General features: G+C 36.2%; 6 protein-coding genes across 9 annotated transcripts; 5 read left to right on the top strand and 1 right to left on the bottom strand.

The window, feature by feature from the left end:
- The first annotated feature begins 1405 nt into the window (after nucleotides 1-1405).
- Nucleotides 1406-5929, top strand: LOC104766466 (protein DETOXIFICATION 2-like). 3 transcript variants are annotated; one of them, XR_015591727.1, is made up of 8 exons: nucleotides 1414-1809; nucleotides 1901-2414; nucleotides 2502-2588; nucleotides 2664-2720; nucleotides 2805-3249; nucleotides 3330-3418; nucleotides 4420-4576; nucleotides 5720-5929. XR_015591727.1 is itself a non-coding variant. In XM_087503294.1 (7 exons), exons 2-6 carry the CDS (start codon nucleotides 2254-2256, stop codon nucleotides 3378-3380), a joined length of 801 nt encoding a protein of 266 aa, XP_087359420.1. In that variant the 5' UTR covers nucleotides 1414-1809; nucleotides 1901-2253; the 3' UTR covers nucleotides 3381-3418; nucleotides 3572-3869. The 3 variants fall into 3 exon arrangements, 1 of the variants encoding a protein (XP_087359420.1); XM_087503294.1 differs by lacking the exons at nucleotides 4420-4576; nucleotides 5720-5929 and adding an exon at nucleotides 3572-3869; XR_015591726.1 differs by lacking the exons at nucleotides 4420-4576; nucleotides 5720-5929 and adding an exon at nucleotides 3572-3869 and having other exon boundaries at nucleotides 1406-1809; nucleotides 2805-3418.
- LOC104766467 (protein DETOXIFICATION 3) lies at nucleotides 4503-15128 on the top strand. Of its 2 annotated transcripts, XM_087503293.1 has the most exons (9): nucleotides 4503-4576; nucleotides 5720-5785; nucleotides 11348-11479; nucleotides 13034-13335; nucleotides 13416-13960; nucleotides 14052-14138; nucleotides 14230-14286; nucleotides 14371-14815; nucleotides 14926-15128. In XM_087503293.1, the coding sequence occupies exons 4-9, from the start codon at nucleotides 13054-13056 to the stop codon at nucleotides 14974-14976; spliced, it is 1467 nt and encodes a 488-aa protein (XP_087359419.1). In that variant the 5' UTR covers nucleotides 4503-4576; nucleotides 5720-5785; nucleotides 11348-11479; nucleotides 13034-13053; the 3' UTR covers nucleotides 14977-15128. The 2 variants fall into 2 exon arrangements, with proteins under 2 accessions (XP_087359419.1, XP_010488661.1); XM_010490359.3 differs by lacking the exons at nucleotides 4503-4576; nucleotides 5720-5785; nucleotides 11348-11479 and having other exon boundaries at nucleotides 12862-13335.
- Nucleotides 6571-6975, top strand: LOC104767865 (uncharacterized). The gene has a single exon (XM_010491832.2). The coding sequence runs from the start codon at nucleotides 6571-6573 to the stop codon at nucleotides 6973-6975; it is 405 nt and encodes a 134-aa protein (XP_010490134.2).
- Nucleotides 15129-16471: 1343 nt separating the features above from the next.
- Nucleotides 16472-18585, top strand: LOC104766464 (protein DETOXIFICATION 1). Its single transcript, XM_010490355.3, has 6 exons — nucleotides 16472-16829; nucleotides 16924-17468; nucleotides 17562-17648; nucleotides 17728-17784; nucleotides 17867-18311; nucleotides 18405-18585. Exons 1-6 carry the CDS (start codon nucleotides 16587-16589, stop codon nucleotides 18453-18455), a joined length of 1428 nt encoding a protein of 475 aa, XP_010488657.2. The 5' UTR covers nucleotides 16472-16586; the 3' UTR covers nucleotides 18456-18585.
- LOC104766465 (uncharacterized) lies at nucleotides 18495-19731 on the bottom strand. Its single transcript, XM_010490356.3, has 5 exons — nucleotides 19405-19731; nucleotides 19257-19323; nucleotides 18969-19177; nucleotides 18817-18889; nucleotides 18495-18726 (listed from the first exon to the last, which is right to left on the bottom strand). Exons 1-5 carry the CDS (start codon nucleotides 19504-19506, stop codon nucleotides 18572-18574), a joined length of 606 nt encoding a protein of 201 aa, XP_010488658.1. The 5' UTR covers nucleotides 19507-19731; the 3' UTR covers nucleotides 18495-18571.
- Nucleotides 19732-22794: 3063 nt separating this feature from the next.
- Nucleotides 22795-24811, top strand: LOC104766463 (glyoxylate/succinic semialdehyde reductase 1). The gene is made up of 8 exons (XM_010490354.3): nucleotides 22795-23125; nucleotides 23306-23416; nucleotides 23512-23613; nucleotides 23699-23800; nucleotides 23956-24071; nucleotides 24163-24241; nucleotides 24314-24484; nucleotides 24579-24811. The coding sequence occupies exons 1-8, from the start codon at nucleotides 23021-23023 to the stop codon at nucleotides 24660-24662; spliced, it is 870 nt and encodes a 289-aa protein (XP_010488656.1). The 5' UTR covers nucleotides 22795-23020; the 3' UTR covers nucleotides 24663-24811.
- Nucleotides 24812-26848: the final 2037 nt, after the last annotated feature.

Here is a 26848-nt window from a genome sequence, read left to right as displayed (position 1 = left end):
ATAACTTCTACATATGAGCAATATATGACTCCCATAATCCATTATTCTGGCTACTATACTGGCGAGAAAGGCATGGGCAGTGTGGTAAGCCACTCCACTACAAGGGATCAATCATCGACGATATTGTACCTACCTAATGGGGTGGAGGAGATATCATTTACAGGAACGCAGATGGAAGCGAATCTATCTATGGCGCGCGGTTTATTAAGTGTGTTCTTGTGATATTTAGTGAGTGGATAAACAAAACAGCTTTTGGTTAATTGAATATTTTTCTAGAACTCATCAATATAAAAGAAAATGTTGTATGTTTCTTCAATATTTATCTTTATAGTTTGGAAATACAACACAACAATGTTTTATATAAATGATTTTTAGGAGAAAATTCAAATTTTAAAAGCATATACATATATATATATATAGATATATTTACATGATTGTTAATTCATTTACAAAAATATCTTCTTTTATTGTCTATTTTCATTTACAGCTTGAGGACATTGGCCTAAATTTTTGGTTTGAGGCGACCATTAAAGTTTCCAAAGATAAGATTTTTTTGTGTTTTTCGTACTAGTTAGTGATTGGATCTAAGAATCTAGCATTTCGTTTTCTAATTGGTATGAGTAATGGAATATTATGCAAGTTTCTAAATGGCCATTATAGTTGTTTACAACCTGAAAGTACAAAAATATAATTAAGAATTAATTGAGGATTAAACAATGATAAAAAGTCTATTAACATATGCAATAAATGTTTCAACCAATATATGTTTCCTCTTTGTATCTTTTTTTTTTGTTGGTAAGGTGTTTCTTCTTTGTATCTTATACTATATGTTATGTTCGATTTTCATTTTTAATCAAAAATATTTTTTTATCAAAACGTGATTGATAACTTAAAATATACTTTAATATTGAGAGAAAGATAAAAAAAAAATGTACCTTTAATATTGATAGTCACTTGGAGTTGAAAAGGTAATAACAATAATTGTTTGGGGAAAAGCAAAAAAAAAAAATTGTCTAATATAGTAGTATAATTTCTAGGGTATATATACTAGATAGCACAATATTAAAGAAAAATTAAAGAACTACCATTTGACCAAATAGTACCCAAATTTTTGTCTTTAATTTGAGTGCAATTTTGATTTTTGACATCACTGAAAAATGTTAGTTTCCAAAATTTTATGACTCAATGCTATTTTCTTAATTCTTTTTTAGTCTAGTGGTAGTTACTAATATCACCCTAATTTCTATATATAAAACAAACATGTAAAATTAATAATTAGTATTGTAAAACAAAAAAAGCAAACATGTACCATCAAGAATTAATATATTGGGGACATTCAATGTTTTGTATACCACACAGCTTCAGAAACATTAAAAATAGAAATTTAAGAATGCCTCCCTAGTCCGTACTGGTAGACGTGGTCGTGCAAGAGTCGTGTAAATTCAATATTCTGTTCCCACAGTATACAAAACAAAAAAAAGTCTGCATTGACTATAATCATATTGGTTTCTTGAATATGATCTGAAATCAAAGGCAAGTCCTTCTAGAATTAAGAAGACGACAATGGAAGAGCCACTTCTTCCGAGAGAGGAGCAATTAGTTTCTTGTAAGGCCACATGGAAAAGTGGTCAGGTCACTGTCGAGCTGAAGAAAGTGAGCCGCTTGGCCGCTCCTATGGCCACCGTGACCATTGCTCAGTACTTGTTGCCTGTCATCTCAGTCATGGTCGCTGGTCACTACGGCGAGCTCCAGCTCTCCGGCGTCGCTCTTGCAACCTCCTTCACAAACGTCACCGGTTTTAGTATTATGGTAATTATTATATGACTCTCTTACCTCTTCCAATTCAAGAATCCAATCAACTCTCTCTCAAGTATTGAAAACAGTTCAATTATTTGTTCAGTATGGATTAGTGGGTGCACTAGAAACTCTTTGTGGACAAGCTTATGGAGCCAAGCAATACGAAAAAATCGGAACCTACACATACTCTTCAATTGTTTCCAACATACCAATTTGTTTCCTCATATCCATTCTCTCGGATAAGACCCTGACATCGCTAGAGTCGCTGGCTCCTACGCCTTTTGGCTCATACCGGCTTTGTTCGCCCACGCTGTTGTCTTACCACTGACTCGATTTCTTCTGGCACAAGGGTTGGTTCTTCCTCTGCTCTACTCTGCCGTAACCACCCTTTTATTCCACATCCTGGTTATTTGGACTTTGGTTTTCGTATTTGGTCTTGGAAGCAATGGAGCTGCCATGGCTATTAGTGTTTCTTTCTGGTTTTACGTTGTGGTAGTTGCATGTTACGTGAGATTCTCCAGCTCTTGCGAGGCGACTCGCGGATTTGTGTCCGAAGATTTTGTGTCTTGTATCAAACAGTATTTCCAATATGGAGTCCCTTCAGCAGGATTAATTTGGTAAGTAAATCATTTTCAAGATCCTTGTTGGTCAAGTTACACACATCAATGCTTTCTCTTATACCGCTCGCATTCTTCTTTAAAAAGCCTAGAATGGTGGCTGTTTGAACTGCTCATACTCAGCTCAGGTCTTCTCCCAAACCCAAAACTCGAGACCTCTGTTCTTTCGATTTGGTGAGTATCATATGCTTCTTTTACCCAATGTGTTTTCTAAACCAAATTGAATTTAACATGTTTCTTTCATGTCAGTCTTACAACAGGAAATTTTCACTATGTGATTCCTGCTGGGATCGCGGCAGCTGTGAGGTAAACATGATCTCATTTCTCAAAGCAAAACATCTCTTCAACAGTATCCTTCTCAACATTAGTCATTTAATTGGTTCCTTGCAGTACACGAGTGTCAAACAAACTGGGAGCTGGTAATCCTCAAGTTGCTAGGGTTTCAGTAATGGCAGGGCTTTGTCTCTGGCTAGTAGAGTCAGCTTTCTTTAGCACACTTCTCTTTACATGCCGAAACATCGTAGGCTACGCATTCAGCAACAGCGAAGAAGTTGTTGACTATATGGCGGACATATCTCCTTTGCTATGTCTCTCCTTCATTCTCGACGGCTTCACTGCAATTCTCAATGGGGTTGCTAGGGGAAGTGGCTGGAAACACATTGGAGCTTTGATCAACGTGGTGGCTTATTATCTCGTAGGAGCTCCGGTTGGAGTTTACTTAGGTTTCAGTCGTGAGTTAAACGGAAAAGGACTTTGGTGTGGTGTTGTGGTAGGATCCGCTGTGCAAGCCATTATATTGGCTATCGTGACAGCTTCCATGAACTGGAAGAAACACGTTAGAGCTTCGAATAAAAGATTAGCCATTTCAGTATTTTTGTTATACTTCTATATTCTGGCTAATGCTGTGATTTGCAGGCTGAGAAGGCAAGGAAGAGAATAATCTCAACTGAAAATGGATTGGCTTAAAGAAAAAGGGTGTTTCTGAGAGATATCTCAAAATATTTGTAAGTCTCATTGCTTAGTTCTTTTACAGCATACACTCTCAAAACAAAGGTTGCAAAACTTTGTTAATGTTATATCTGATGTGCTACTAATTTTTTTGTAAAAGTATATATTCCAAGTTTTATTTAAGTAGTGTCTTTTCGTAAATGGAACAGAGATATTCCAATTGCCAATGCTAAAAGACGGTCATGGGTCCTCTATTTCTTAATCCATTTTAGAGAGAGACGATGTAATAGTTGCAAGTGAATAAAACCTCATACTAAACGAAAAATGGGGCGGACCTACTAAGACTTAACGGGGGTCAGTTGACCCCTTAAAGTTTATATTTTCTACTATTTTGTGTTTTTGACTATACTTCTCTTATGTATTTTAGCTTTTTTTGTTTGCTTCTCCTAAAAATATTGAACCTAATCTGTGGTTCTTTTAAATAAAACAAAATATATTTTTAGTTTCTTAGCTTTTCTAAATTATTAATTTTTTTCGTTATTTTTTTACTTCGGTAAAATATTTTTCTAGGTCCCCAAGTCTCTTGTCCCTACAAATAATTAGATAGAACAGTTCCGAATCTGCTATACTCTTATAACTCAAAGGATAGGCGGATTCTTTGGTTTGGATCGCGCATTTAAACTAAAACATGCTCTGATTCGCTCGAAATGCTCTGTTTTCTTCTTATGGTTTAAATTAAAAGGTCACGTAAAATGTTAATAAAGTTTGACTTTTATTCGAAGAAAAAAAATGTTGAACAAAGGTGCAGCACGCTTCTAAACCGAAAAACACTGTGTCGTTAGAGATCCTTTTGTTAGTGTTATATGTACATGTGAATGTATGGGTATATTAGTCATTCTATTGTCGAGTTATTTACGAGATAAACATTTTTTTCCCATGGGTATTGTCCAATTAGGACTTTCTTCCCGTGTTTACAGATTTAGACTTTTTTCAGACGTAAAAATACGTATTTACCCTTATCAAAACCTATCTCGGTTCTCTGTTTCTATATTCTCAGTTTCTGCGATGGCCGATGGTGATGACGGATCTCGATTCTCTCTCGTCACTATGCCTTCCGGAAAGAAGATCTTCACTACGGCTTATCGATTTGTGATTTCGATTCCAAAATGAACATCATGACTACGACCTCCATCATTCACTGCGAAGCTCTGAAGGTAATCCTGAAATCCCCAAAGTATGTGAAGAATTCTATTTTCATTTCTTTGTGCTTTTCTTGATGGAATAAAAGAAGGATTTTAAGCGTCTGTTTTGAGCATGTGTTAATTGACTAAGATTTAATCATCTTCTCTGATTGAATCGGCAAATTTTGCTTCATCTTCTCCGACTAATATCCTAGATTCATGAATTGCTTATAATTCTGAAGCTCATCATGTGAATTGCTTCGACATCTTCAAGTTTTCTTTGTTTCATTTTCCCTTGGGTTCACCGTTTACTAGTCTTCTTAGGGTTTAGTCTCTATTGCAAAGGAGGAAGACTAAGATTCACAATCCGTTTTAGTTTTCTTCCTTGGGTTCACACCATTTACTAGTCTTCTTAGGGTTTAGTTGCCATTAAAGTACACCTTGTGTATAGTTTGTATCTCTGTAGTATTGTTGTGTGTCTTTACATATGTACTTCAAGTTTTATGTTGAAAGGAGTTGGTTCTGAATTTTGTTGGACCACGAATAGAAACACAAGTTGTTGAATCGAGGAGTATAGGTTTGCATTAATATTTTATAATGACCTCCATAAAATTTGTAGATTTATTGATATAATATGCCTCTTTGTTTCATTCTTGTGTTGATCCTACAGGTGTTAGTGACCATTTTTGCTCGCTAGAGTTAGTAGGTTTATAGTTTTCTGGATAAAAAGTGACCCACCATGTTGTTAAGAAGTGGATTATTAGCCTCCGTAGATAAAGTTTTGCTATGTTACTTAGTGAATACATATACTATTTCTATATTGTGGATACGCTTAGTTTCTAAATACACTTTTGTTATGTAGTTCAGCTTTTGATCTTCTGTATATAATTTCCTGTGTTATCCTTCGGTAGTTACAGTTTTCTTTGTGGTTCATTCGGTGTGTTTCTAGTGTTTGTTTTATATGATTAGTTTGGGTTCCCTTAATTCAATTTATTCTTAGGGTATAGAATAGTTTAGATAGTAAGTGTGTGTTTATGTTATATGTTTGGGTTCCTTCGAAGTTCGGTTCCAGTTTTTCTTACGGTATAATGTTGTTTGTTAAGTGTACGTATTCAAATTGTAACTCCTTTTATAACTTTCAAGTCGCTCAAGCTTATTATTTTGCTTCTTCTGTAGGATTATGAGGCATCCACAATTGCTCAAGCTCTAAAGGTCAATGAATATGTCACCAAGTTTGGACAGGTACATATGGTGCAATGAATCCTCAAATAGAGATACTGAAATTTTGCAGTTCAATTACTCTGTTTTTCGAAGTGAATGCTTTGTCTGTTATATGAGAGACTGAAATTTTGCACTCTCGATTAATCTTACTCTGGTTTTTGATTATTCTGCTTTGTGAAGTAAACAAATTGGTACACACTACACACTGTCACCAAATCCCGCTTATCAACAAGAAGGATATAACTGTCATTTTGTTTCACCAAAAATGCTAAATCCAGAAGTACGGACAAAAATGCCTAATTTCTAATTTTTTGTGGCACAAAGGCCCATTAAGACAATTACCCCTGCTATTGTCTATATGATTAGGTATATCCTCTTGTATAAATACTCAGCCTCTTGGCTAATGATAAATAACAGAAACATTTATCATATGCCGCTAAAGATTTTGACATGGTATTAGAGCTATAGCCAATTATACAAAACTTTTGGCTATTCTCAATCTTAGATCTATGTTCTTTTCTTTATAATTTTCTCTTAAATCGGTTCTATCATGAGTGAGAGTGCTGCACTGGTTCCGGTTCGCAGTAAGAATGTCGTACTATTGATCCCTATGATTTGTCTTATGGTGATAATCCTAGTAGCGTGATTTCTCAACCTCTTCTTCGTGGTCCTAATTACGATGAATGGTCTACTAACATCCGCCTCGCACTCAAGGCGAGAAAGAAGTTCAGTTTTGTTGATGGCACGATTCCTGAACCTGTCGTCGATTCCAAAGATCTTGAAGATTGGGGTGCGAATAACACGCTATGGTGATTTCCTGGCTAAAATTGACGATTGACGAGAATCTTCGTACTTCTCTTTCCAATCACAAGAATGCTCATGAACTGTGGAAGGATATCAAGCAGCGCTTCTCGGTCCGCAACGGTCAGCGTGTACAACGTCTAAAAGCTGAACTCGCTACCTGTAATCAGAAGGGACTTGCAATGCAAGATTACTATGGGAAGCTGACTCAACTATGGAGGAGTTTGTCTGATTATCAACAGGCAAAAACGGTGGAGGAGATTGCCAAAGAGAGAGAAGAAGATAAGCTTCATCAATTTTTGATGGGTCTTGATGAGACAATATATGGTGTCGTGAAGTCTTCCTTATTGTCTCTTGTACCTTTGCCCACACTTGACGAAGCATACCAGATTTTAACTCAAGACGAATAATCCAAATTAGCTAGTCGTGTGCTGAATAATAGAGTTGAAGAAATGAGTTTTGCTGTTCAAACTCAGGTATCACATTGGTCGGTTAACAATACTCGAAATCGCCTTGTGTGTACTAGTTGCGGGAAAACAGGTCATCTTGCAGAAAATTGTTTCCGGAAAATTAGGTATCCAGACTGGTGGGTGGAACGATCGGCACAACCATCTCGTCTTCGTCAAATGTTTATGGGTTCATCGCAACCGACAAATACAGGGAGAGGTCGTGGGAATCCAATGGCTCGGGCTAACTCCATGATTGCAGTGTCACCTACTCCGTCCGCAGGTGCTCCACAAGCTGCCGCTAACTCGGTATTGAGCATTGCAGATCGTATTGGACTCACTGGTCTTACTAATGCGCAATGGGAAAGCTTGAAGCTGGCTCTTGATGAACGTGAAAAATCTTCCACAACACTGACGGGTAAGATTTCTCATTCCTCTTGGATCATTGATACAGGTGCCTCTAATCACATGATAAGCTCTGTATCAACTCTGGATAATCTTCACGACATGTCTCCAGTTGTCATTAAATTACCGAATGGTCAGCATGTTATGTCCTTGCAACAAGGGACAGTCTCGCTGGACACACATCTTATTCTTCACGATGTGTATTTTTTTGATGGCTTGCAGTGCCATTTGATTTCAGTTTCTCAGTTGACTAGAGATAGGGGCTGCGTTTTCCAGATTACTAATACATTGTGTGTTATCCAAGACCGCATTACCAGGATGTTGATTGGTTCGGGGGAGCAACATAATGGCTTGTATTTCTTTCAAAGCATGGATGTAGCTGCTACGATGCATATAACGAAGGTGACATCTTCGGAGTTATGGCATCAACCCCTAGGCCATCCGTCTTCTAAAGATTTGGAGTCTTTATCTATTTCTGATTTAAGTTGTAGTTCCAAGTTTGATCATAAGGCATGTGACATTTGTAACCGTGCTAAACAGTCTCGTGACACATTTCCGACTAGTTTGAATAAAACAACCAGTGTTTTTGAGCTTGTTCATTGCGATCTTTGGGGTCTGTATCGCACTCTTGCTTTGTGTGGTTCTACATATTTCCTAACTACACTTGATGATTTCTCATGTGCTCTTTGGGTTTATCATCTTCCAAATAAATAAGTTGCACCCGAAAATTTGAAAAACTTCATTGCCATGGTTGAGCGACAGTTTTGTAAGCAAGTGAAAAGCATTCGTAGTGACAATGGCACTGAGTTTCTTTGCCTAACACAATATTTTCATGAAAAAGGTATTATTCACGAGACATCCTGTGTTGGTACTCCGCAACAGAACAGTCGGGTGGAGAGGAAACATCGTCATATTCTCAACGTTGCTCGCGCCTTGCGTTTTCAAGCCTCTTTACCCGTTGAATTCTAGAGACAATGTGTGTTGGCTGCGGGATACATTATTAAACGCACACCGGCATCACCTCTTGCTGGTAAAACTCCGTTTGAGATTCTCTATGATCGTCCTCCGCCTCTCTCGCATCTTCATGTGTTTGGTTATCTTTGTTATGTTCATAATCAACATCATCGTGGAGACAAGTTTGCGAGCAGGAGTACACGTTCTCTTTTTCTTGGGTATTCACTTGGTAAAAAGGGGTGGAGAGTTTATAATTTGGAAACTGGGAAGATCTCAGTTTCTCGAGATGTGATTTTTTGTGAGGACCAATTTCCGTATGCATCATCTACTAGTTTGGTGCGTGATGATCCTTCTCCTTTTATGTGTCCTTCTTCTTCAGTGTTTGATGTTGATGAGGAGTTGGATACACCTGCACTTAATGATGAGACTACCATGTCTCCACTTTCTCCATCTGCTGCAGAGTCCTCATGCTCGATTGATCTGCCACTTCCCTCGGTTAACCCGTCGGTTGTTTCGACTCCCATTTATGCTCAGTTACATGAGTCTGATTCTACCGTGTCGTCGTCATCACCTGTTGTGACTGTATCCACTCCAGATGGTCCTGCAGTTCCACTGTGTTGTAGTGAACGTGTGAGTAAGCCACCTTTGCGGTTAAGCGATTATGTTTGTCCAACACTTCCTTATCACGCCACTGCACATCTTATGATCGGATAGTGAGTGTTTATATCCTCTGGATAACTACCTTTCTAATGCACGTTTCTCGGTCTCTCATTGCGCTTATCTTCATGCCATTACCAGCGCAACGATCCCCAAGATGTACGTGCAGGTGGTGCTTGATGAAAATTTTCGCCAAGCTATGCGAGTGGAGATTGATGCTTATGAAGAAACTCAGACATGGACGATTGAAGAACTTCCACCGGGCAAGAAAGCTATTGGTTGTAAGTGGATCTTCACTATAAAATACAAATTTGACGGTACCATAGAGCACCATAAGGCTCGTTTGGTTGTGTTGGGTAACAAACAGATTGAAGGTAAGGATTTTGATGAAATGTTCGCACCAGTGGCTAAGATGACCACAATGCGTATGGCTCTTGAAGTGTTTGCGGCTCGGAATTGGGAGGTTCATCATATGGACGTTCATAACGCCTTTCTCCATGGTGATTTGCATGAGGAGGTGTATATGAAATTACCTCCTGGATTTCAAACGAGCAAGCCTTATCAGGTCTGTCGTCTTCACAAATCTATGTATGGTCTTCGATAGTCCCCGCGTTGTTGGTATGTAAAACTTGCTACGGCGCTTTGTGAGTATGGTTTTACACAGTGCACCACTGACTACTCGTTATTTACTTTACATCGGAATAACACTCAGCTTACAGTTCTGGTGTATGTGGATGATCTTGTGATTACTGGCAGTTCACCGGCATTGATATAGACTTGTAAAGACTATCTCAGCTTCTGTTTCCGTATGAAAGACCTTGAGATATGTAAGTATTTTTTGGGGGATTGAGGTTGCCCGCAGTCCGTCTGGTATCTATTTGTGTCAGCGCAAGTATGCACTGGATATCATCTCCGAAGCTGGTCTTCTTGGAGCTCGGCCGGTGGCATTCCCGTTTGATCAAAATCACAAGCTTAGTGTCTCCACCAGAGCAGATTTTTCTGAGCCTGCTCGTTATCGTCGGTTAGTTGGTTGACTAGTGTACCTGGCCGTTACTCGTCCTGATATTTCATATGTTTTCCATATCTTAACTCAATTCATGAAACAACCTAAGATTGATCATTGGGATGTTGCATTGAGGGTGGTTCGTTTTCTCAAAGGTAATCTCGGTCAAGGGATTTTATTGCGGGCTAATGTACCGTTGGTCTTGACAGCGTGGTGTGATTCTGATTGGAACCGATGTCCAGCTTCTCGGCGATCTGTCACGGGGTATTTCATTCAACTCGGTTAATCTCCGGTTTCTTGGAAGACAAAGAAACAGAAAACCGTCTCTCTCTCTTCCGCGGAGGCTAAATATCGGGCTATGCAATATACTGTTCGTGAGGTCATGTGGCTCAAGGCTCTCCTTCTTAGTCTCGGTATTAATCATTTGGCACATGTTGACTTATATTGTGATAGTGAGGTTGCGCTTCATCTAGCTGCAAACCCGATTTTCCACGAACGTACGAAACATGTTGAGAATGACTGTCATTTCGTTCGGGATGCAGTCAAACGTGGGATTGTTGTTACGCGTCATGTCTCTACGTCCGTTCAGTTGGCTGATATTATGACCAAGGCTCTTGGTCAGGCTGAGTTTGAAGAATTCACTTCCAAGCTGGGCATTTGTGACATCCATGCTCCATCTTGAGGAGGGGAAAGTGTTAGTGTTATATGTATATGTGAATGTATGGGTATATTAGTCATTTTATTGTCTATATGATTAGGTATTTACTCTTGTATAAATACTCAGCCTCTTGACTAATGATAAATAACATAAACACTTTTCATACGCCGCTAAAGGTTTCTGACACCTTTTGTCGGTTAGAAACTTGGTTTGATTCGTCCCATGATGGGTCAAAAACTAATTTGGATACAGAACAAAAGGCTGGCTATATTGGGAATAGTCATTGTGTGCACAGCACTTGTATTGGATTATTTCTAATCAGTATAGTGTATATCTAGTTTTATAAAATACTGTAATATATTGGATTTGCCAACCACTAGCTAGTAAGCTTTAGTACCCAATGTTTTCAACCAAGTCAAAACGAATTTGCTACCTTGCTCATTTATCCACTTTGGCGGCACGTTTGTCACCGTCTAGTTAATATGAAAAAAAATATGAAAAAAATGTTTTTGTTACAACAGTTTTGTCTTTTTTTAATCTCTGATGATTGGAACTTGATTCCCAAGTTTTTTTGATCAGTTGCCTTTGTTTTTTATTCATTGATATTCGGAACTTGATTCCCAAGTAATTTTGTTTATTTTCAATGTTCTTGTTTGTAGTAATATATTCCAAAATGATGATATTTGACGACTGCTACTGACCACGACGTCCATCACTTTTAAGATTTTTCTTAACCAAATTGTCTTTTGACCACTCGTTAGGGATATTCATATTGCTGGGTGAGTTCACAGGTAATGATATTTAATACCCAGCTGTTTTTCTTTTCTTTTTATGGTATGTTATATGATCATTATTAAATATATTTGATTTATTTTCATAATAATTGTTGATCAATTTATCGGATCGAGTTACTTACATCGCATACCATTATAATAAGCGGATTCACGAATAATCCCACGAGCACATACGTTAAAGTATTCGATTTGGTTTGGGTCGGTTCTACTTGCATAGTTCGAGTTCGATTAAAGAATTTTAGGATCCATTATATATTTTAGATTCGAGTTCAGTTTAGCTTGTCTCTCGATTTGGATCGGTTCATATATTTAAATAAAGAACTGAATTAAAATCGAAATTTTAAAGAGTTTAGCCTGGAGCAGATTACTTTATCCGACCAATCCAAAATATTCAAACAGTCTGAAATATGCATTAAAAATATATTCGATTTTAATAAAATTTGTTTTAGATTTGCAAAAGAAAAAAAATGTTTAATTTTGTCAAAATGTAACTAGCAACATTTGGATATTTTAGTTATTGAAATAATTTTGATTATTTTTACTCTAAACATAACTAATGTTTTGGGTCATATTTATAATTGTGGTTACTATTTTCTAGGTATTTCAGTCTATCATTCTATTTTAAGATATTTTGGGTATCCTTTGAATTTTGACAAAAAAACTTTTTGTATAAAGGATACAAGCCGATATTTGGTTCAGCATGGTTTCATTGGCTTGAGTGTTTCGATTCTAGTTATTTTGCTTAATCCTAACTAATTTAATGCACACAAATTTATTTTCAATGGTAGAAGATTTGTTTTTTCTCGAATAATTCTTGGGACTTGTTTTTCAAGTTTATAGTTTTGGAATGGTTTTTTTTTTCTTAACCTTTAGGTTACAGTAAGCCGATCCATTAGCCAAATTCTTATATTTATAGAAAGTAAGATTCAATACCTAGTTTAAATTTATCATTGAACACTGCAACATCACTTCACAGTTTTGAAATGGTTTTTGGTATATTTAATTTTAAAATTTAACTGATAATTAGCAATTTTCTTTTAGATGTTATTTTAGAGTATTTCTTTTTTTATTCTTATTGTGAAATAAACTTTTTTTTTTTTTTGTAAAGTTGTAATAACGTAGACTAAAAATAAAAAGCCGGTGAGTCAAAAGTCTCAAAGACATATTTATTATGTTGACGTGACTCCCAAGTATCTTTTGATTGGATAAAAGCTTAATTAATTGGTTTATCCACTACGGTAGACTAAAGGTAAAACTGTCATACGTTACTTGTGAAGTTGATGGAAGATTTTGTCATTTTTATAGAACTTAAAAACAAAAGACAAATATTAAAGAGAAACTATACAAACGTCATTGCAGAAAACTTTGATGTTTACTTTAACATGTAAAATTTAATAATAGAATACTTTTGAGGATCTTCGTGGAAAAGATAAAATGCTTCTACTGGTGGAGCTAAAGAATCGTATAAATTTAATATTCTATTCCCACAATTTCCAAAAAGTATAGTCTACGTTGACATTGACATTGGTTTCGTCGTCTGTCTATAAAAAGATAAGAGTATATCATCAGAAATGAAAGGCAAATCTTTCAAGACCAAGAAGACGACAATGGAAGAGCCATTTCTTCGGCAAGACGAGCAGCTGGTCCCTGGTAAAGCCACATGGCAAAGTGGTCAGCTCTACGTCGAGCTGAAGAAAGTGAGCCGCTTGGCCGCTCCTATGGCTACCGTGACCGTTGCTCAGTACTTATTGCCTGTCATCTCAGTCATGGTCGCTGGTCACAACGGCGAGCTCCAGCTCTCCGGCGTCGCTCTTGCAACCTCCTTCACAAATGTCTCCGGATTCAGCATTATGGTAATGACTACTCTCTCCTCTTCAGTTCAATATCAAGTTGACTCTCAAATCTTGATAACACTTCAATTCTGTTTTTCCAGTTTGGGTTAGTGGGTGCACTAGAAACTCTTTGTGGCCAAGCTTATGGAGCAAAACAATACGAAAAAATTGGAACCTACACATACGCTGCAATCGCTTCTAACGTCCCTATATGTGTCCTCATATCGGTTCTATGGATTTACATCGAAAAGCTTTTAATCTCTCTCGGACAAGACCCTGACATATCAAGAGTCGCTGGCTCCTACGCCTTGTGGCTCATACCGGCTTTATTCGCCCACGCGATTGTCATACCACTGACACGCTTTCTGCTGGCACAAGGGTTGGTTCTTCCGCTGCTCTACACTACCCTGACCACCCTTTTGTTCCACATCCCGGTTTGCTGGGCTTTGGTTTTCGGGTTTGGTCTGGAGAGTAATGGAGCTGCCATGGCTATTGGTGTGTCTTTCTGGTTTTACGCTGTGATGCTCTCATGTTATGTGAGATTCTCCAGCTCTTGCAAGAAGACTCGCGGATTTATTTCTGAAGATTTTGTGTCTTGTGTCAAGCAGTTCTTCCAATACGGAGTCCCATCAGCTGCAATGACTTGGTTAGTTACTTTTAAGTTTCTTATTGTCCAAGTTACATACACTAATGCTTGTTCTTATTTAGTTTGCCTTTTCTTTGTTTTCCTTTAATAGCCTAGAATGGTGGCTGTTTGAGCTGCTCATACTCTGTTCAGGTCTTCTACCGAACCCGAAACTCGAGACCTCTGTCCTTTCAATTTGGTAAGTATCATATATAGAATGACTTGTTTTAATCTTTATCATTATATTCTCTCTATTAAAAAACTAATGAATCCTATTTCTTTCGTTCAAGTCTTACAACAGCAAGTTTGCACTATGTGATTCCAGCTGGAGTCGCGGCGGCTGTGAGGTAAACATAATCTCAATTCTCAAACCAAAAACATCTCTCCAACAATACCTTTCTCATCAACATTAGTAATATGGTTTCTTGTAGCACACGCGTGTCAAACAAATTGGGAGCTGGGATTCCTCAAGTTGCTAGGGTTTCAGTATTGGCAGGGCTTTGTCTCTGGCTAGTAGAGTCAGCTTTATTTACCACACTTCTCTTTACCTTCCGGAACATCATAGGCTACGCATTCAGCAACAGCAAAGAAGTTGTGGACTATGTGGCTGAACTATCTCCTTTGCTCTGTCTCTCCTTCATCCTCGACAGCTTCACTGCCGTTCTCAATGGGGTTGCTAGGGGAAGTGGCTGGCAACACATTGGAGCTTTGAACAACGTGGTAGCTTATTACCTCGTAGGAGCTCCGGTTGGAATTTACTTAGCTTTCAGTCGTGAGTTAAACGGAAAAGGACTTTGGTGTGGTGTTGTGGTAGGATCCGCTGTGCAAGCCATTATACTGACTATCGTCACAGCTTCCATAAACTGGAAGGAACAGGTAAAAAACACTTAAAATAGAAGATTAGCCATTTCAGCTCATTACACTTATACATTCTTTTACTTATTTTTCTTTAATGCATTGAAGTAATTGAAATCTATGATTTGTAGGCTGAGAAGGCTAGAAAGAGAATAGTCTCAGCTGAAAATGGATTGGCTTAAACGAAGGGTGATTCTAGCTCATAGCCCTCTAAACCGTTTTGTATGCACTAAATACATATGTATATTTTTGTAGGCCATATTATATGCATATGGGTAGGCCATGTTAGAATGTTGTAACTACATATTGCAAAAGACGGTCATGTGTTTCCTAATTCATTTTGAGATAGATGAACTAAGACAAGAGACAAATGTGGAAAAGAAGATAATTTTTTTTTTTGAACTTGGTCGCTTAACTTAAGATTGAGATTTGAGGCCTGTGGTTCACCAAAGATTGTACCAATCTCGTAACTTTGTCAACAAACATGAGTGCAAACAAGTCATTCCAACATGATTCACCACTCCTATATATCTATCATTCACTCTCTTTTTTTCCAACCACACATTAACTAAAAAGTTTAGAAGTCTTGACTAAACACTTATTTAACCTTTAAAATTATATTAGAAACTAAAACACTTTAGGAATATATAAACTTTGAAATCAACAAAAATAATTCAGAGAAGATTGAATGTTCAAACTCAGATGGTACAAAACATGATAGATTACTCTTCAAATATGTTCTTGATGAAAATGATTAAATATATAAATGAACAGTATTAAAAGCAAAACTAATGTCACGATGTCATCTTGAATATGTACTTATATTGATAATTTTGTAACATATATTGGATTTGCTGGCTGCTAGGTAGTATCTATATATCTTCAAAGTTGTCAAAACGAATTTGCTATCTTACACTTAGACTTACTTTGTCAGCACGTTTGTAGTTGGAGTTGCCTTTGTTGTCTAGTGAATAGTGACTGTCTTACTCGGAACGCGATCCTCAAGTGCATTATTTTTTCGATAAATACCTCTTGTTTTTTAATTATAGAGTTATAATGATAAGAAAGAAAAAAAACTCAACCGGATTCAATCAAATTCAGTAATTTTGCAAATACCATTTGCATAATATTAAATTTAGCTGAATACAGCCCTGTTCAACTGTTTTTTCAACACCACATATATATGTTTATTTCAGCTGAGGATTCGGAAGTGCACCAATCAAATTAAAATAATTTAGATATAAAAAGATTACACCTCGACTTTATGTTTTAAAACAATTAAATAAATAAATAATATAGATACGGTATATTAAACATTCTTTTTGGTCAAACTGGGTGTATTAAACATTGAAAAGATTAATTATCCTATGAAATTATCCCATATTTTAATTTGTAAAGAACCTTAAAGTCCACCATTAAAGAGAAAACCTTTTTCGTTTTAGACACATTAAAGAGAAAACTATACAACGTCATTACGGAAATTTCTGATATCTAAAATTTAATAATATACTTTAATATGTCGACTTAATATAATATACTCTTTTGGTTTAGCATAATGATATGAAAGTTCAAATCAGGATTGTCGTGGAAAACAAATTGCTTTTATTGGTCGTTCTAAAGAGTCGTGTAAACTAAATTGAATATATTATATACAAAAAAGTGATCACTGACATCAACATTCGTGTCATGGTCTATAAAGATTGAGTCGGTCTATACTTTATAAAAGATAGAACCATTCTCAAATCAAAGCCAAGGGCCTTGCCGCAAAGCCTTCAACATTAGAAAGAAGACGATGGAAGAGCCATTTCTTGAGCGAGACGAGCTAGTCACCTGTACATCCACATGGCAAAGTGGTCAGCTCACCGCCGAGCTGAAAAGAGTGACCCTCTTGGCCGCTCCTATGGCCACCGTGACCATTGCTCAGTACTTGTTGCCTGTCATCTCAGTCATGGTCGCTGGTCACAACGGCGAGCTTCAGCTCTCCGGCGTCGCTCTTGCCACCTCTTTCACAAACGTAACCGGTTTCAGCATTATGGTAATTACGTTATGACTCTTACCTCTTGCAATTGTGAGTTTGTGGCCAATCAACTCTCTCTCAAGTATTGAAAACAGTTTAATTATTTGTTCAGTATGGATTAGTGGGTGCACTAGAAACTCTTTGTGGACAAGCTTATGGAGCCAAGCAATACGAAAAAATCGGAACTTACACATACTCTGCGATTGCTTCCAACATACCAATTTGTTTCATCATATCAATTATTTGGATTTACATCGAAAACATCTTGATTTCTCTCGGACAAGACCCTGACATATCAAGAATCGCTGGCTCCTATGCCTTTTGGCTCATACCGGTTTTGTTCGCCCAAGCGATTGTTATACCCCTGACTCGGTTTCTACTGACACAAGGGTTGGTTCTCCCTCTTCTCTACACTGCTGTGACCACCCTTTTGTTCCACGTTTTTGTTTGTTGGGTTTTCGTTTTGGTGTTTGCTCTGGGAAGCAACGGACCTGCCATGGCTACTAGTGTGTCTTTCTGGTTTTACGCTGTGATACTCTCATGTTATGTGAGATTCTCCAGCTCTTGCGAAAAGACTCGCGGATTTGTGTCCCAAGATTTTGTGTCTTGTGTTAAGCAGTTCTTCCAATACGGAGTCCCATCAGCTGCAATGATTTGGTAAGTCATTATAAGTTGTGTTTGTTTATCAAGTTACATACACTAATGCCTTCTTCTTACCTCATTTGCATTTTCTCTATCTTCTTCTTATAGCTTAGAATGGTGGCTATTTGAGCTACTAATACTCTGCTCAGGTCTTCTCTCTAACCCAAAAATCGAAACCTCTGTTCTCTCAATATGGTAAGTAACACTTTTGTGTATCCTTTTTGTTTTCTCTTTATTGAAAAGTATTAATCCTAATTTCCTTAATTCTTGTCAGTCTTACAACAGAAACTTTGCACTATGTGATTTCATCCGGAGTTGCGGCAGCTGTGAGGTATGATCTCAATCTTTAATATAAAACATCTTCAAATTCCTCTGTATACATGTCCTAAACATTAGTGATTTGTTTCTTGCAGCACACGGGTCTCAAACAATTTGGGAGCTGGGAATCCTCAAGTTGCTAGGGTTTCAGTATTGGCAGGGCTTTGTCTCTGGCTGGTAGAGTCAGCTTTCTTTAGCATACTTCTCTTCACCTTCAGGAGCATCATAGGCTACGCGTTCAGCAATAGCAAAGAAGTTGTGGACTATGTGGCTGACTTATCTCCTTTGCTCTGTCTCTCCTTTATCCTCGACGGCTTCACTGCAGTTCTTAATGGTGTTGCTAGGGGTAGTGGTTGGCAACACATTGGAGCTTGGAACAATATTTTTTCTTATTATCTCGTAGGAGCTCCTGTTGGAATTTACTTAGCTTTCAGGCATGGCCTTAACGGAAAAGGACTGTGGTGCGGTGTTGTGGTTGGATCCACTGTGCAAGCCACTGTATTGGCTATTGTCACAGCTTCCATGAATTGGAAGGAACAGGTAAAAAACTAAGAATAGAAGATTAGCCATTTCAGCTTTACTTCAGTTTCTTTTTTTTTTTGGTCCTAATGCTTTGAATCTATTTACTTGCAGGCTGAGAAGGCGAGGAAGAGAATAGTATCAACTGAAAATGAACTAGCATAAACGAAGGATGTTTCCTAATCAAGTTTTGAGAGAGAGAGATAGGGGTTTAATGTTTTCTTCAATTTTGGGTATACAAATATTTGCAAAATGTAATAGTTACAAGTGAATAAAAAACCTCATTGGTCCCAAACGGGAATGATCCCTTGTGCAGCGAGGCGCTTCTCCACCCAAAACACAACGTGGTTTGCAGTTGGTTTCCTCTCGTCGACCAGAAAGGGTTCCACTGTGCTCGGACCTGACCCGTGTGACGAAATTGAAAATCCTTTTGCTCCTGTTTTAAGCAACAAACCAAAGACATAATGTGCATTGAAATTTGCTACAATAATTGGTTTAAGAAACGAACAACATCAGAAATAATCACCTGTGAGGTTTCCAGTGGGGAAGAAGGCCCAAAAGGTATATGGAATACCTTTCTTTAAGAAAAAACCTTCGAGCTGGCTCAGTAACAAACACAAGTTAGTTAATGATGATGATGATGATGATAATTGTGTTTAGAAGTTAGAATCAAGAAACCTTAGTATCTTCTTGAAAAGATAAATCTAACTCGGAGATATCATCTTGAGCTTCAAGAATGGCTATTAAAGGAGGAATCACGTCTTCTTCCATCATCTGTCTCAGCGGTTTGGCAACTGCAGCCGCTTTCGCAGCGGCGGGTTTAGGTTTCTTTGCCGGAACCGCCACTGCTGTCTCTTCTTTTTCTTTGTCTTTCTTTTCAGTAGCAACTAGTAAAGAGAACACAAGAAAGTTACTCTCTTGTGTTTTTGAACCAAATATACTTGTTTTACGCAATCCAACATTTACCAGTAGAAGTAGTTGAAGATTCTTGCACAGCACACCGCAATTGGTTGTCCTTTTTATTACCTGATTGCTGCAAAGGAGACAAGACAAAACCTGAATCAATAAAAATGAGATACAAACTCGATGGAATTTGTGAAGACATATTACAAACCAATGTTAGTGGTGGAAACAAAGAAGAGGAAGACAGAGTTGGAGTGGTTATGGAGATACGAGTGCTGGGGACTCCAAATGATCCTCCTGCTATTGATGCCATGTTAAGGAAGATACAGAAACTGTAACTGAGATTCTTCACCAATAACAAGATTCAATATTCTCAAATCTTAGTTTCTCTCCATCTTCTGCCTCCAACTAAACGCTATATTTTTTTTTTTTTTTTAAGTGGAGCAAAGCAAAAGAAGAGAAGAGAAAATATGAGAAGAGACAAAGATGAAAAAGGCTGAGCCGCAGAGTTGCCAACCACACACATCAAAAGGGATATATAACATACAATAGTTTTGATTTAAAAAAAAAAAAACTTGCATAATACTTCCAAGTTCCAACGATAGTTTCTGTTCCAAAAGTTCTCAAAACATATATTAATCTTTAAAAGTTTTTTTTATTTTTTTTACAAAATAAATTTGTATCAAGAGATATAGTTTGATACATAATGTTCATATTTTATCTTATATTTTATTATATTTTACCTTATAGTCTTTATGTTCATAGTTTGATACATAATGTTCATAGTTTAGGAATAAACACCTTTTATTGGCAAAAAAACCCTATTCGCCCTTTTTTGGGTGGAAGAGTATTTTCTCGACAAAAGATCTGGTTTTGCGAGGAGCTCGGTGGATGGTGGGTGATGCTTCTAGTATCTCAGTATGGCGGGATCCATGGATCCCTGATCAACACCCTCGATCGGCTAATGGGAAGGGTAGATTATTGCATCCAAATTTAATGGTTAATCATTTAATTAATTCGGTCACCAAAGAGTGACATTTACCAATTTTCACGAGTTTATGGACCCGGAAGACATTAGGATTATCCAAAAGTATGACTTTAAGCAAGTCCTTGAGACCATATAGGCTGGTTTGGCATTATTCAAAATCTGAGAAATATTTGGTGCGTTCGGGATATGGGTTGGCTAGGGAGATGGTGGCTAGCTGAGGTTGAAATTGGCCCAACATGTACGGCTTTAAGAGCTCAAGCATGGAAACTTCATGCTCCACCTAAAATTAAACATATCTTTGACAAATTGTCTCTGATTCTCTCCCAGTGACAGATTGTTTGGCTCATCGAGGGGTTCAGTGTGATATTTAGGGGCTGTTATTGGAGAGGTGATTTCAAAATCCATATGGAATTGTAAATTCTAAAAATCAAAACACATTGATTTTGAAATAACATGTTTTATCCTTTGATTTGAATCCTTCTATTTTACACTTTCAAATCCATTCAAATCCATTTAAAACATAATGTGGATTTTGAAATCCAAAAACGAATCATTAAATGAATAACATGGGATTTTAACAAGTATTTGTAAATCATAGAACCAATAACACATAATTTGATAAGTATTTTAAAATCAATGATTGAATAACACATGATTTTTGTTTGGATTTCCAAATCCATTAAAATCATAGAACCAATAACCCCCTCAGTGTAAAATATGTGACTCAGAGTGTGAAACAATCAATCATGCTCTTTTTTAATGCCCTCGATCGCGTAAATTTGGGAGGCGTCCTCGATTCAGGTTACGCCAGGGGGTTTCCCTTTTGAGTATGTGTTTTCCAATCTGGATTTCATCTATGGGCAAGGATCCTCTCAATCGGATGCTCAAGATTCTCTTCATCGGTTATCTTGGATTTTATTGTCGATTTGGAAGGATAGGAATAAAAAAGTCTTTCAAGGTACGCACTTAACGCCTAAGGAGGTGATCAATCAGGCTGTAAGTGATCAAATGTTTTGGGAGGATGTAAAGGTTCGGGTAGTGGCCTCGCCTGGTAATGCATATCTACCAGATTCTGGGATTCTCTCGGTTCTTCGAGTCAGGATCTTTGTTGTCAAATTGATGGTTCCTGGAAAGGATCCGACCCCAACTCAAGTTTGGGGTGGTGGTGTGATAATGGTCATGATAAGACCCTTTTATTGGGTGCTCGATGTCTACGGCAAAGTCCTTCCCCGCTTCATGCAGAGTTAGAGGCTCTGATTTGGGCCATGGAGTGCCCCCTTGCAAACGAAGTTGTTTATCAGTGCTTCACAACGGGCTGCGTAGAATTAGTAACAATGATTCAAGCTCCTGAAGATTGGCCCGCATTTTCAAATATTTTAGACGATTTCCACTTGCTGAGGGCTACTTTTTCACTCCTCTCTTTATCGAAGATTACACGTTCCTCGAATCTGAAGACGGATTGCCTTGCACGGTCGTCTAGATATTAATTTCTCCAATTTCCTTTTTGTTTCTCACCAGTTTGGGTTACCAACAGAGCCGTGCCTTAGGTATATAAAAAAAAGCATTTGCCTTAGGCCACAAAAAAATTACATAGATAATAGACCACTATTTTCCTAAATTAGGCTGAACATTCATTTTTATGTAATGTTGTAGGACTTTCTTTGGAAACAAGACTCATACTATTTACATTTATTGCAAATTTGTTTGTTTTTCTTTTGCATTAGCTACTAAATTTTGCAATTTATTTTGAAAATGAACAATATTTTTTTTATATACTAAAATTAAATAAGATAAAATTTCTCATAAAAGTGGAACGTGATAAGCTACATTTTTTTTATTATTTGTCTTAGGTCTCTATTGACCTTGGCACTACACTGGTTACCAACAGTGATGTTCTTTTTTAAATAGTGTTTGGTTGACAAAAAAAATTATTATTTTGTTTAAATAAGTTATTTATTTATTTTGATAATATTTCTTTGTAGTATTTAAATAAAGAATAAATAAATGTTCATATTTTTTTATTTTTTATTTAATATTCATATTTTATCTTATATTCCTTATTAAATTATTATTTTATTTAAATTTTGGTAAGTAATTTATTTAATATATGATAAGTAATTTATTTTGATAAGTAATTTATTAAAAATTTAAATATGTTCAATCATCAACATCATTTTACTTGCACCACAAAAGTATTTTATACATACTTACTCCGCTGATTTTGATCAAAAATTAAATGGAGTAACCCAAAACAAAAGTCTAGGATTTGTTATAGAGTACTTAATCCAAATTACCAAATGGTCAAAAGACTTTGTAACACTCATCCCATCCATCGTTAATTCGTTACCTTTTGAATCTGAGAATTTTTCTTTCCGATTGCAAGAGCACATGGATTTTTTTAATTCATTTTAAAAAGTCATTAGATTTAAAAGAATGGACTAGATTGAAACTTCACAAACTATGACACAAAATGAACAATTTCTATAATTATAGGGTGGAATTCCACAAATAAATATGATTGAGAACTTCGCACACGTGCCCCGAGTGTAGTAGATAAACTGAACACACTGATTAAGAAAACAAAGATTCCTGCGACAGCCCAAGTTCATATACGTGGCAAAATCTTGGTCGTTCTTCAGCTGCTTGTTTAGAGATGCAAAAAGATTCAAACTTGAGGGAGTAAATTGTAAATACTTTCTTTTTAAGTTAAGTGTTTGATGATAATGGTTCTCTGATTAGAAAAGGCTCCAGCTTTGTCACATTCTCAGACCATCCATCACTGAGCAATATAATCGCAGAGAGAGAGAGAGAGAGAGAGAAAGGAGTAGAAGAGTGAACCATGGAAGTAGGGTTTTTGGGTTTGGGTATCATGGGAAAGGCCATGTCAATGAATCTATTGAAGAATGGATTCAAAGTGACTGTATGGAACAGAACACTCTCCAAGGTAAAAACCAAAAATTTCTGATTTTGATTGTGTTTTCGATATTTTCACTACGGAAGTTGAAAAGGGTTTTAAAGGATTGGGTTGTCTGGTTTAGTTTTGGTTGTTCAGATCTGATAAAGTTGAAAACTTTGATTAAATTTAATGCAATTTGGGGCATGTGTTGATAATGGTGTTGATCAGTGTGATGAACTTGTGGAACATGGAGCTTCAGTATGTGAGACTCCAGCTGAAGTGATCAAGAAATGCAAATACACTATCGCTATGCTCTCTGATCCTTCTGCTGCTCTTTCGGTATTTGAGTCTCTTTTTGCTTCTTTTATGTTTTTTAGCACTGATGATGATATGAACTAAAGAAAATTAGTGATAATTTCCGGTTGTTTGATTAGGTTGTTTTCGACAAAGATGGTGTTTTGGAGCAAATCTGTGAAGGAAAAGGTTATATAGATATGTCAACAGTTGATGCAGAGACTTCTTTAAAGATCAATGAGGTTTGAACCTTTGTACTTTTGGATGATGATTAGATAGGAACAAATTGATTAGTTTGATTTAGCTGTGTTGGATATTTATTGGCAGGCAATCACCGGGAAGGGTGGTCGGTTTATAGAAGGTCCGGTTTCAGGTAGCAAAAAGCCAGCTGAAGATGGCCAACTCATTATCCTTGCTGCTGGTGACAAGGTACAAACTCAAAACTTCACTTCTAGATGGATGGATGGATCGATCTCAGGGACTGTTATAGCTGTGTAGTTAGTAGGAACTTAGGAACTAAGAACTATTTCCACATTCAGATTCAGAACTTAGGAACTAGAAATGTAATTTATTGTTGTTTAAAGGCGCTCTTCGAGGAATCAATCCCAGCTTTTGACGTCTTGGGGAAGAAGTCGTTTTTCCTGGGACAAGTTGGTAATGGAGCTAAAATGAAACTAATAGTGAACATGATAATGGGAAGGTAAATGACTCTTCTCTTTAACAATTACTACCCCATTAGTAGTGTGAATCATTCATGGCTTCATTACACAATTGTTTTTCATCTGAGACAGCATGATGAACGCGTTCTCCGAGGGTCTTGTATTGGCTGACAAGAGTGGACTTAGCTCTGACACTCTTCTGGATATCCTGGTGAGATGATCAAACAAACTTGTGCAATTTCTGAAATAATGGTGTTGGTTGAATCGGTTTTGCTATGGGCAGGATCTGGGAGCAATGACCAACCCGATGTTCAAGGGAAAAGGACCTTCCATGAATAAGAGCAGTTACCCACCAGCATTTCCACTGAAACATCAGCAGAAAGACATGAGACTAGCTCTTGCCCTTGGTGATGAAAATGCTGTTTCCATGCCTGTAGCCGCAGCTGCAAATGAGGTTAGTCACTCAGAGACAAAAAACAGATTGGTTCTCCTCTAGGATTGCCTTCTTAAAATGAATTCTTAAAGACATAGGTTTCTGTTTTCCACAGGCTTTTAAGAAGGCGAGAAGCTTGGGACTGGGAGATCTCGACTTCTCTGCTGTGATCGAAGCTGTGAAATTCTCCCGGGAATAGCAAACTGTGAAAACAAAACAAAAGCCAGCCAGCCACTCATTTGGAATTGCTGAGTTACTGAAATGATTGTTATCTTCCCAAATAGAGATTTCTCATTTGGCCAAAAACACATTTTAATCCTTCACAGAATAATGAAGTCTTAACCACAATCCATCTGGCTCGTTTTATATAGAAAGCAAATACATAGAGCCGGTGCATAGGAACACATTAAGACTAAGTAGCTAAAAGGGTTCATATAAACATACATCATGTAATGCTAAGAGATTATATTTAGTCCTAACAAATATACAATTATGTCAAATGACTCATATTCGTGTAAATATAAAACATCCCCTATATAATAAATCGGAAGTACACGATATTTTTTTGTAGACTATAATAGATATATTTATGATTTTTTGGTTATAAACTTGTGACATAAGTCTATCATAATATACGGGTTAGTCTGATTTTTGGTAAGTAATTAAGGATAATATGAATTTAGTTAATTATAGTAATATATAAATCAATTATAGGTAACATTTAAAAGATAAGAAAATCTCTCAACCTAATTAAATTCTTTCACATTTATTTTATTTTATATTTTAATTATTTAAATTTTTTATCTAATATATTTAGTTAATAAAATTTATGAATTTTTCTGCTGATGAATAAAAAAAATATACAAAATGCCCTACATCACCTAAGAAAACTAGGCAAAGATTCAAAGTCATATTAATAAAAAAGATACCAAAATGATTCTGAATACGAATGAGCAGAAACCTTGCTTTATCAGGCATTGAAATTAAAAAGTTTATACATTTTATTATGGTTCTTTATTTTAAAGAATTTCAACTTTTAATAACTTTAAAAATTCAAATGTATAACTTTTTAAATTTTTTTAAAGATTATTAATATTTCAACCATTAAAACATTTATCTTTTTATAAAATGTTTAAGATATGAATAATATTTTAACTTTATAAGAAGTTCAAATATTATAAGTATTTCAATTTCTAAAATAATAAAATTTATTCAAACATTTTAAATTTAATAATATATACGAATTAAAATATCACATGACGGGTTATATGGCAGGACATGTTTGAGTTGATATTAATAGAAAATAAAAATGTCATTAATTCGGTGCTACAAAGGTAAAATATCATCTTATTATTTTGTGAAGTTTTTAAAAACTTTAAAGATTATTAATATTTCAATTATTAAAACATTTAATTTGTATAACTGTTTAAAATATTAATAATATTTAAACTAGGCCTGGGCATGAAATCCGAATCCGAAAATCCGAACCGAATCCGAACCGAAAAAATTGGATAAAAACCGAACCGATATTAAAGAAATAACCGATCGGTTTTTGTTTTCATTACTTTTGGATATCAGATTAAATCCAATCCGAACCGATATCCAATAGATATCCGAATATAACCAATAATATAAGAAACAACTTTATAAAGATAGATGTATACGTAACTATATAAGATATACATGAATCATAGATATAGATATACACACCTAACTATATACAATATACACAAATCGTAGATATACTCCTCTATCTACGTTATTGTTTACTTTGGTTTTTATTTTTATCATTGACACGGTCTTATATCTCACTTTGGATGTTAGTACGTCACACTTTTATGTATTGGTATAATTTTATGCTAGTTTGAACTTTAAACTTGTTATTTGTTTCATTTCTATTTTTCACATACTCGGTTAGTATAGTTTTTTGGATACAATCGTATTAAAAAATATCCGAATAAAACCTTATCCAATAAATTTGGTTTAATTTTGGTTATCGAAAATATATTCGAACCGATCCGAAATTTGAATTATCTGAAACGAAACCGATCCGAATTTTTTAAATATCCTAATGGATGTTAGAGCCAAATCCAAAAAATCCAAAATCCAAAATATTTGAATCGAATCCGATCCGATATTCGAACGCCCAGAGCTAATTTAAACTTTATAAGAAGTTCAAATATTATAAGTAGTTCAATTTCTAAAAAAAAAACTTTATTAAAACATTTTAAAATTTAAAAATATATTTAGATTTTTATGAAGTTTTTTCTGCGGTGTACAACAAATTAAAATATCACACGATTGGTTATATGGCTAGACATGTTTGAGTAGATATTAATAGAAACTTAAAATGTCATTAATTCGGTGCTACATGGATAAAATATC

This window comes from Camelina sativa, chromosome 19, assembly GCF_030686135.1.
Source record: "Camelina sativa cultivar CO46 ecotype springtype chromosome 19, ASM3068613v1".
NCBI classification, from domain to species: Eukaryota; Viridiplantae; Streptophyta; class Magnoliopsida; order Brassicales; family Brassicaceae; genus Camelina; species Camelina sativa.
Note: the sequence above shows the minus strand (reverse complement) of the source record. Positions and strands in the feature narration are given on the sequence as shown.

Excerpts from the sequence above, each read along its gene's own strand:
- LOC104766466 (XM_087503294.1), top strand. The coding sequence starts at position 2,254 with ATGGCTATTAGTGTTTCTTTCTGGTTTTACGTTGTGGTAGTTGCATGT. Across the intron at positions 2,721-2,804 it reads GGGATCGCGGCAGCTGTGAG|TACACGAGTGTCAAACAAAC; the intron begins GTAAACATGATC and ends GGTTCCTTGCAG. Across the intron at positions 3,250-3,329 it reads CCATGAACTGGAAGAAACAC|GCTGAGAAGGCAAGGAAGAG; the intron begins GTTAGAGCTTCG and ends TGTGATTTGCAG.
- LOC104767865 (XM_010491832.2), top strand. The coding sequence starts at position 6,571 with ATGGTGATTTCCTGGCTAAAATTGACGATTGACGAGAATCTTCGTACT.
- LOC104766467 (XM_087503293.1), top strand. The coding sequence starts at position 13,054 with ATGAAAGGCAAATCTTTCAAGACCAAGAAGACGACAATGGAAGAGCCA. Across the intron at positions 13,336-13,415 it reads TCTCCGGATTCAGCATTATG|TTTGGGTTAGTGGGTGCACT; the intron begins GTAATGACTACT and ends CTGTTTTTCCAG. Across the intron at positions 14,287-14,370 it reads GGAGTCGCGGCGGCTGTGAG|CACACGCGTGTCAAACAAAT; the intron begins GTAAACATAATC and ends GGTTTCTTGTAG.
- LOC104766464 (XM_010490355.3), top strand. The coding sequence starts at position 16,587 with ATGGAAGAGCCATTTCTTGAGCGAGACGAGCTAGTCACCTGTACATCC. Across the intron at positions 17,469-17,561 it reads CCATCAGCTGCAATGATTTG|CTTAGAATGGTGGCTATTTG; the intron begins GTAAGTCATTAT and ends TTCTTCTTATAG. Across the intron at positions 17,649-17,727 it reads ACCTCTGTTCTCTCAATATG|TCTTACAACAGAAACTTTGC; the intron begins GTAAGTAACACT and ends AATTCTTGTCAG.
- LOC104766465 (XM_010490356.3), bottom strand. The coding sequence starts at position 19,506 with ATGGCATCAATAGCAGGAGGATCATTTGGAGTCCCCAGCACTCGTATC. Across the intron at positions 19,324-19,404 it reads TGTTTCCACCACTAACATTG|CAATCAGGTAATAAAAAGGA; the intron begins GTTTGTAATATG and ends TCTCCTTTGCAG. Across the intron at positions 18,890-18,968 it reads CTTTTCAAGAAGATACTAAG|CTCGAAGGTTTTTTCTTAAA; the intron begins GTTTCTTGATTC and ends TTACTGAGCCAG.
- LOC104766463 (XM_010490354.3), top strand. The coding sequence starts at position 23,021 with ATGGAAGTAGGGTTTTTGGGTTTGGGTATCATGGGAAAGGCCATGTCA. Across the intron at positions 24,242-24,313 it reads ACACTCTTCTGGATATCCTG|GATCTGGGAGCAATGACCAA; the intron begins GTGAGATGATCA and ends TGCTATGGGCAG. Across the intron at positions 24,485-24,578 it reads TAGCCGCAGCTGCAAATGAG|GCTTTTAAGAAGGCGAGAAG; the intron begins GTTAGTCACTCA and ends TGTTTTCCACAG.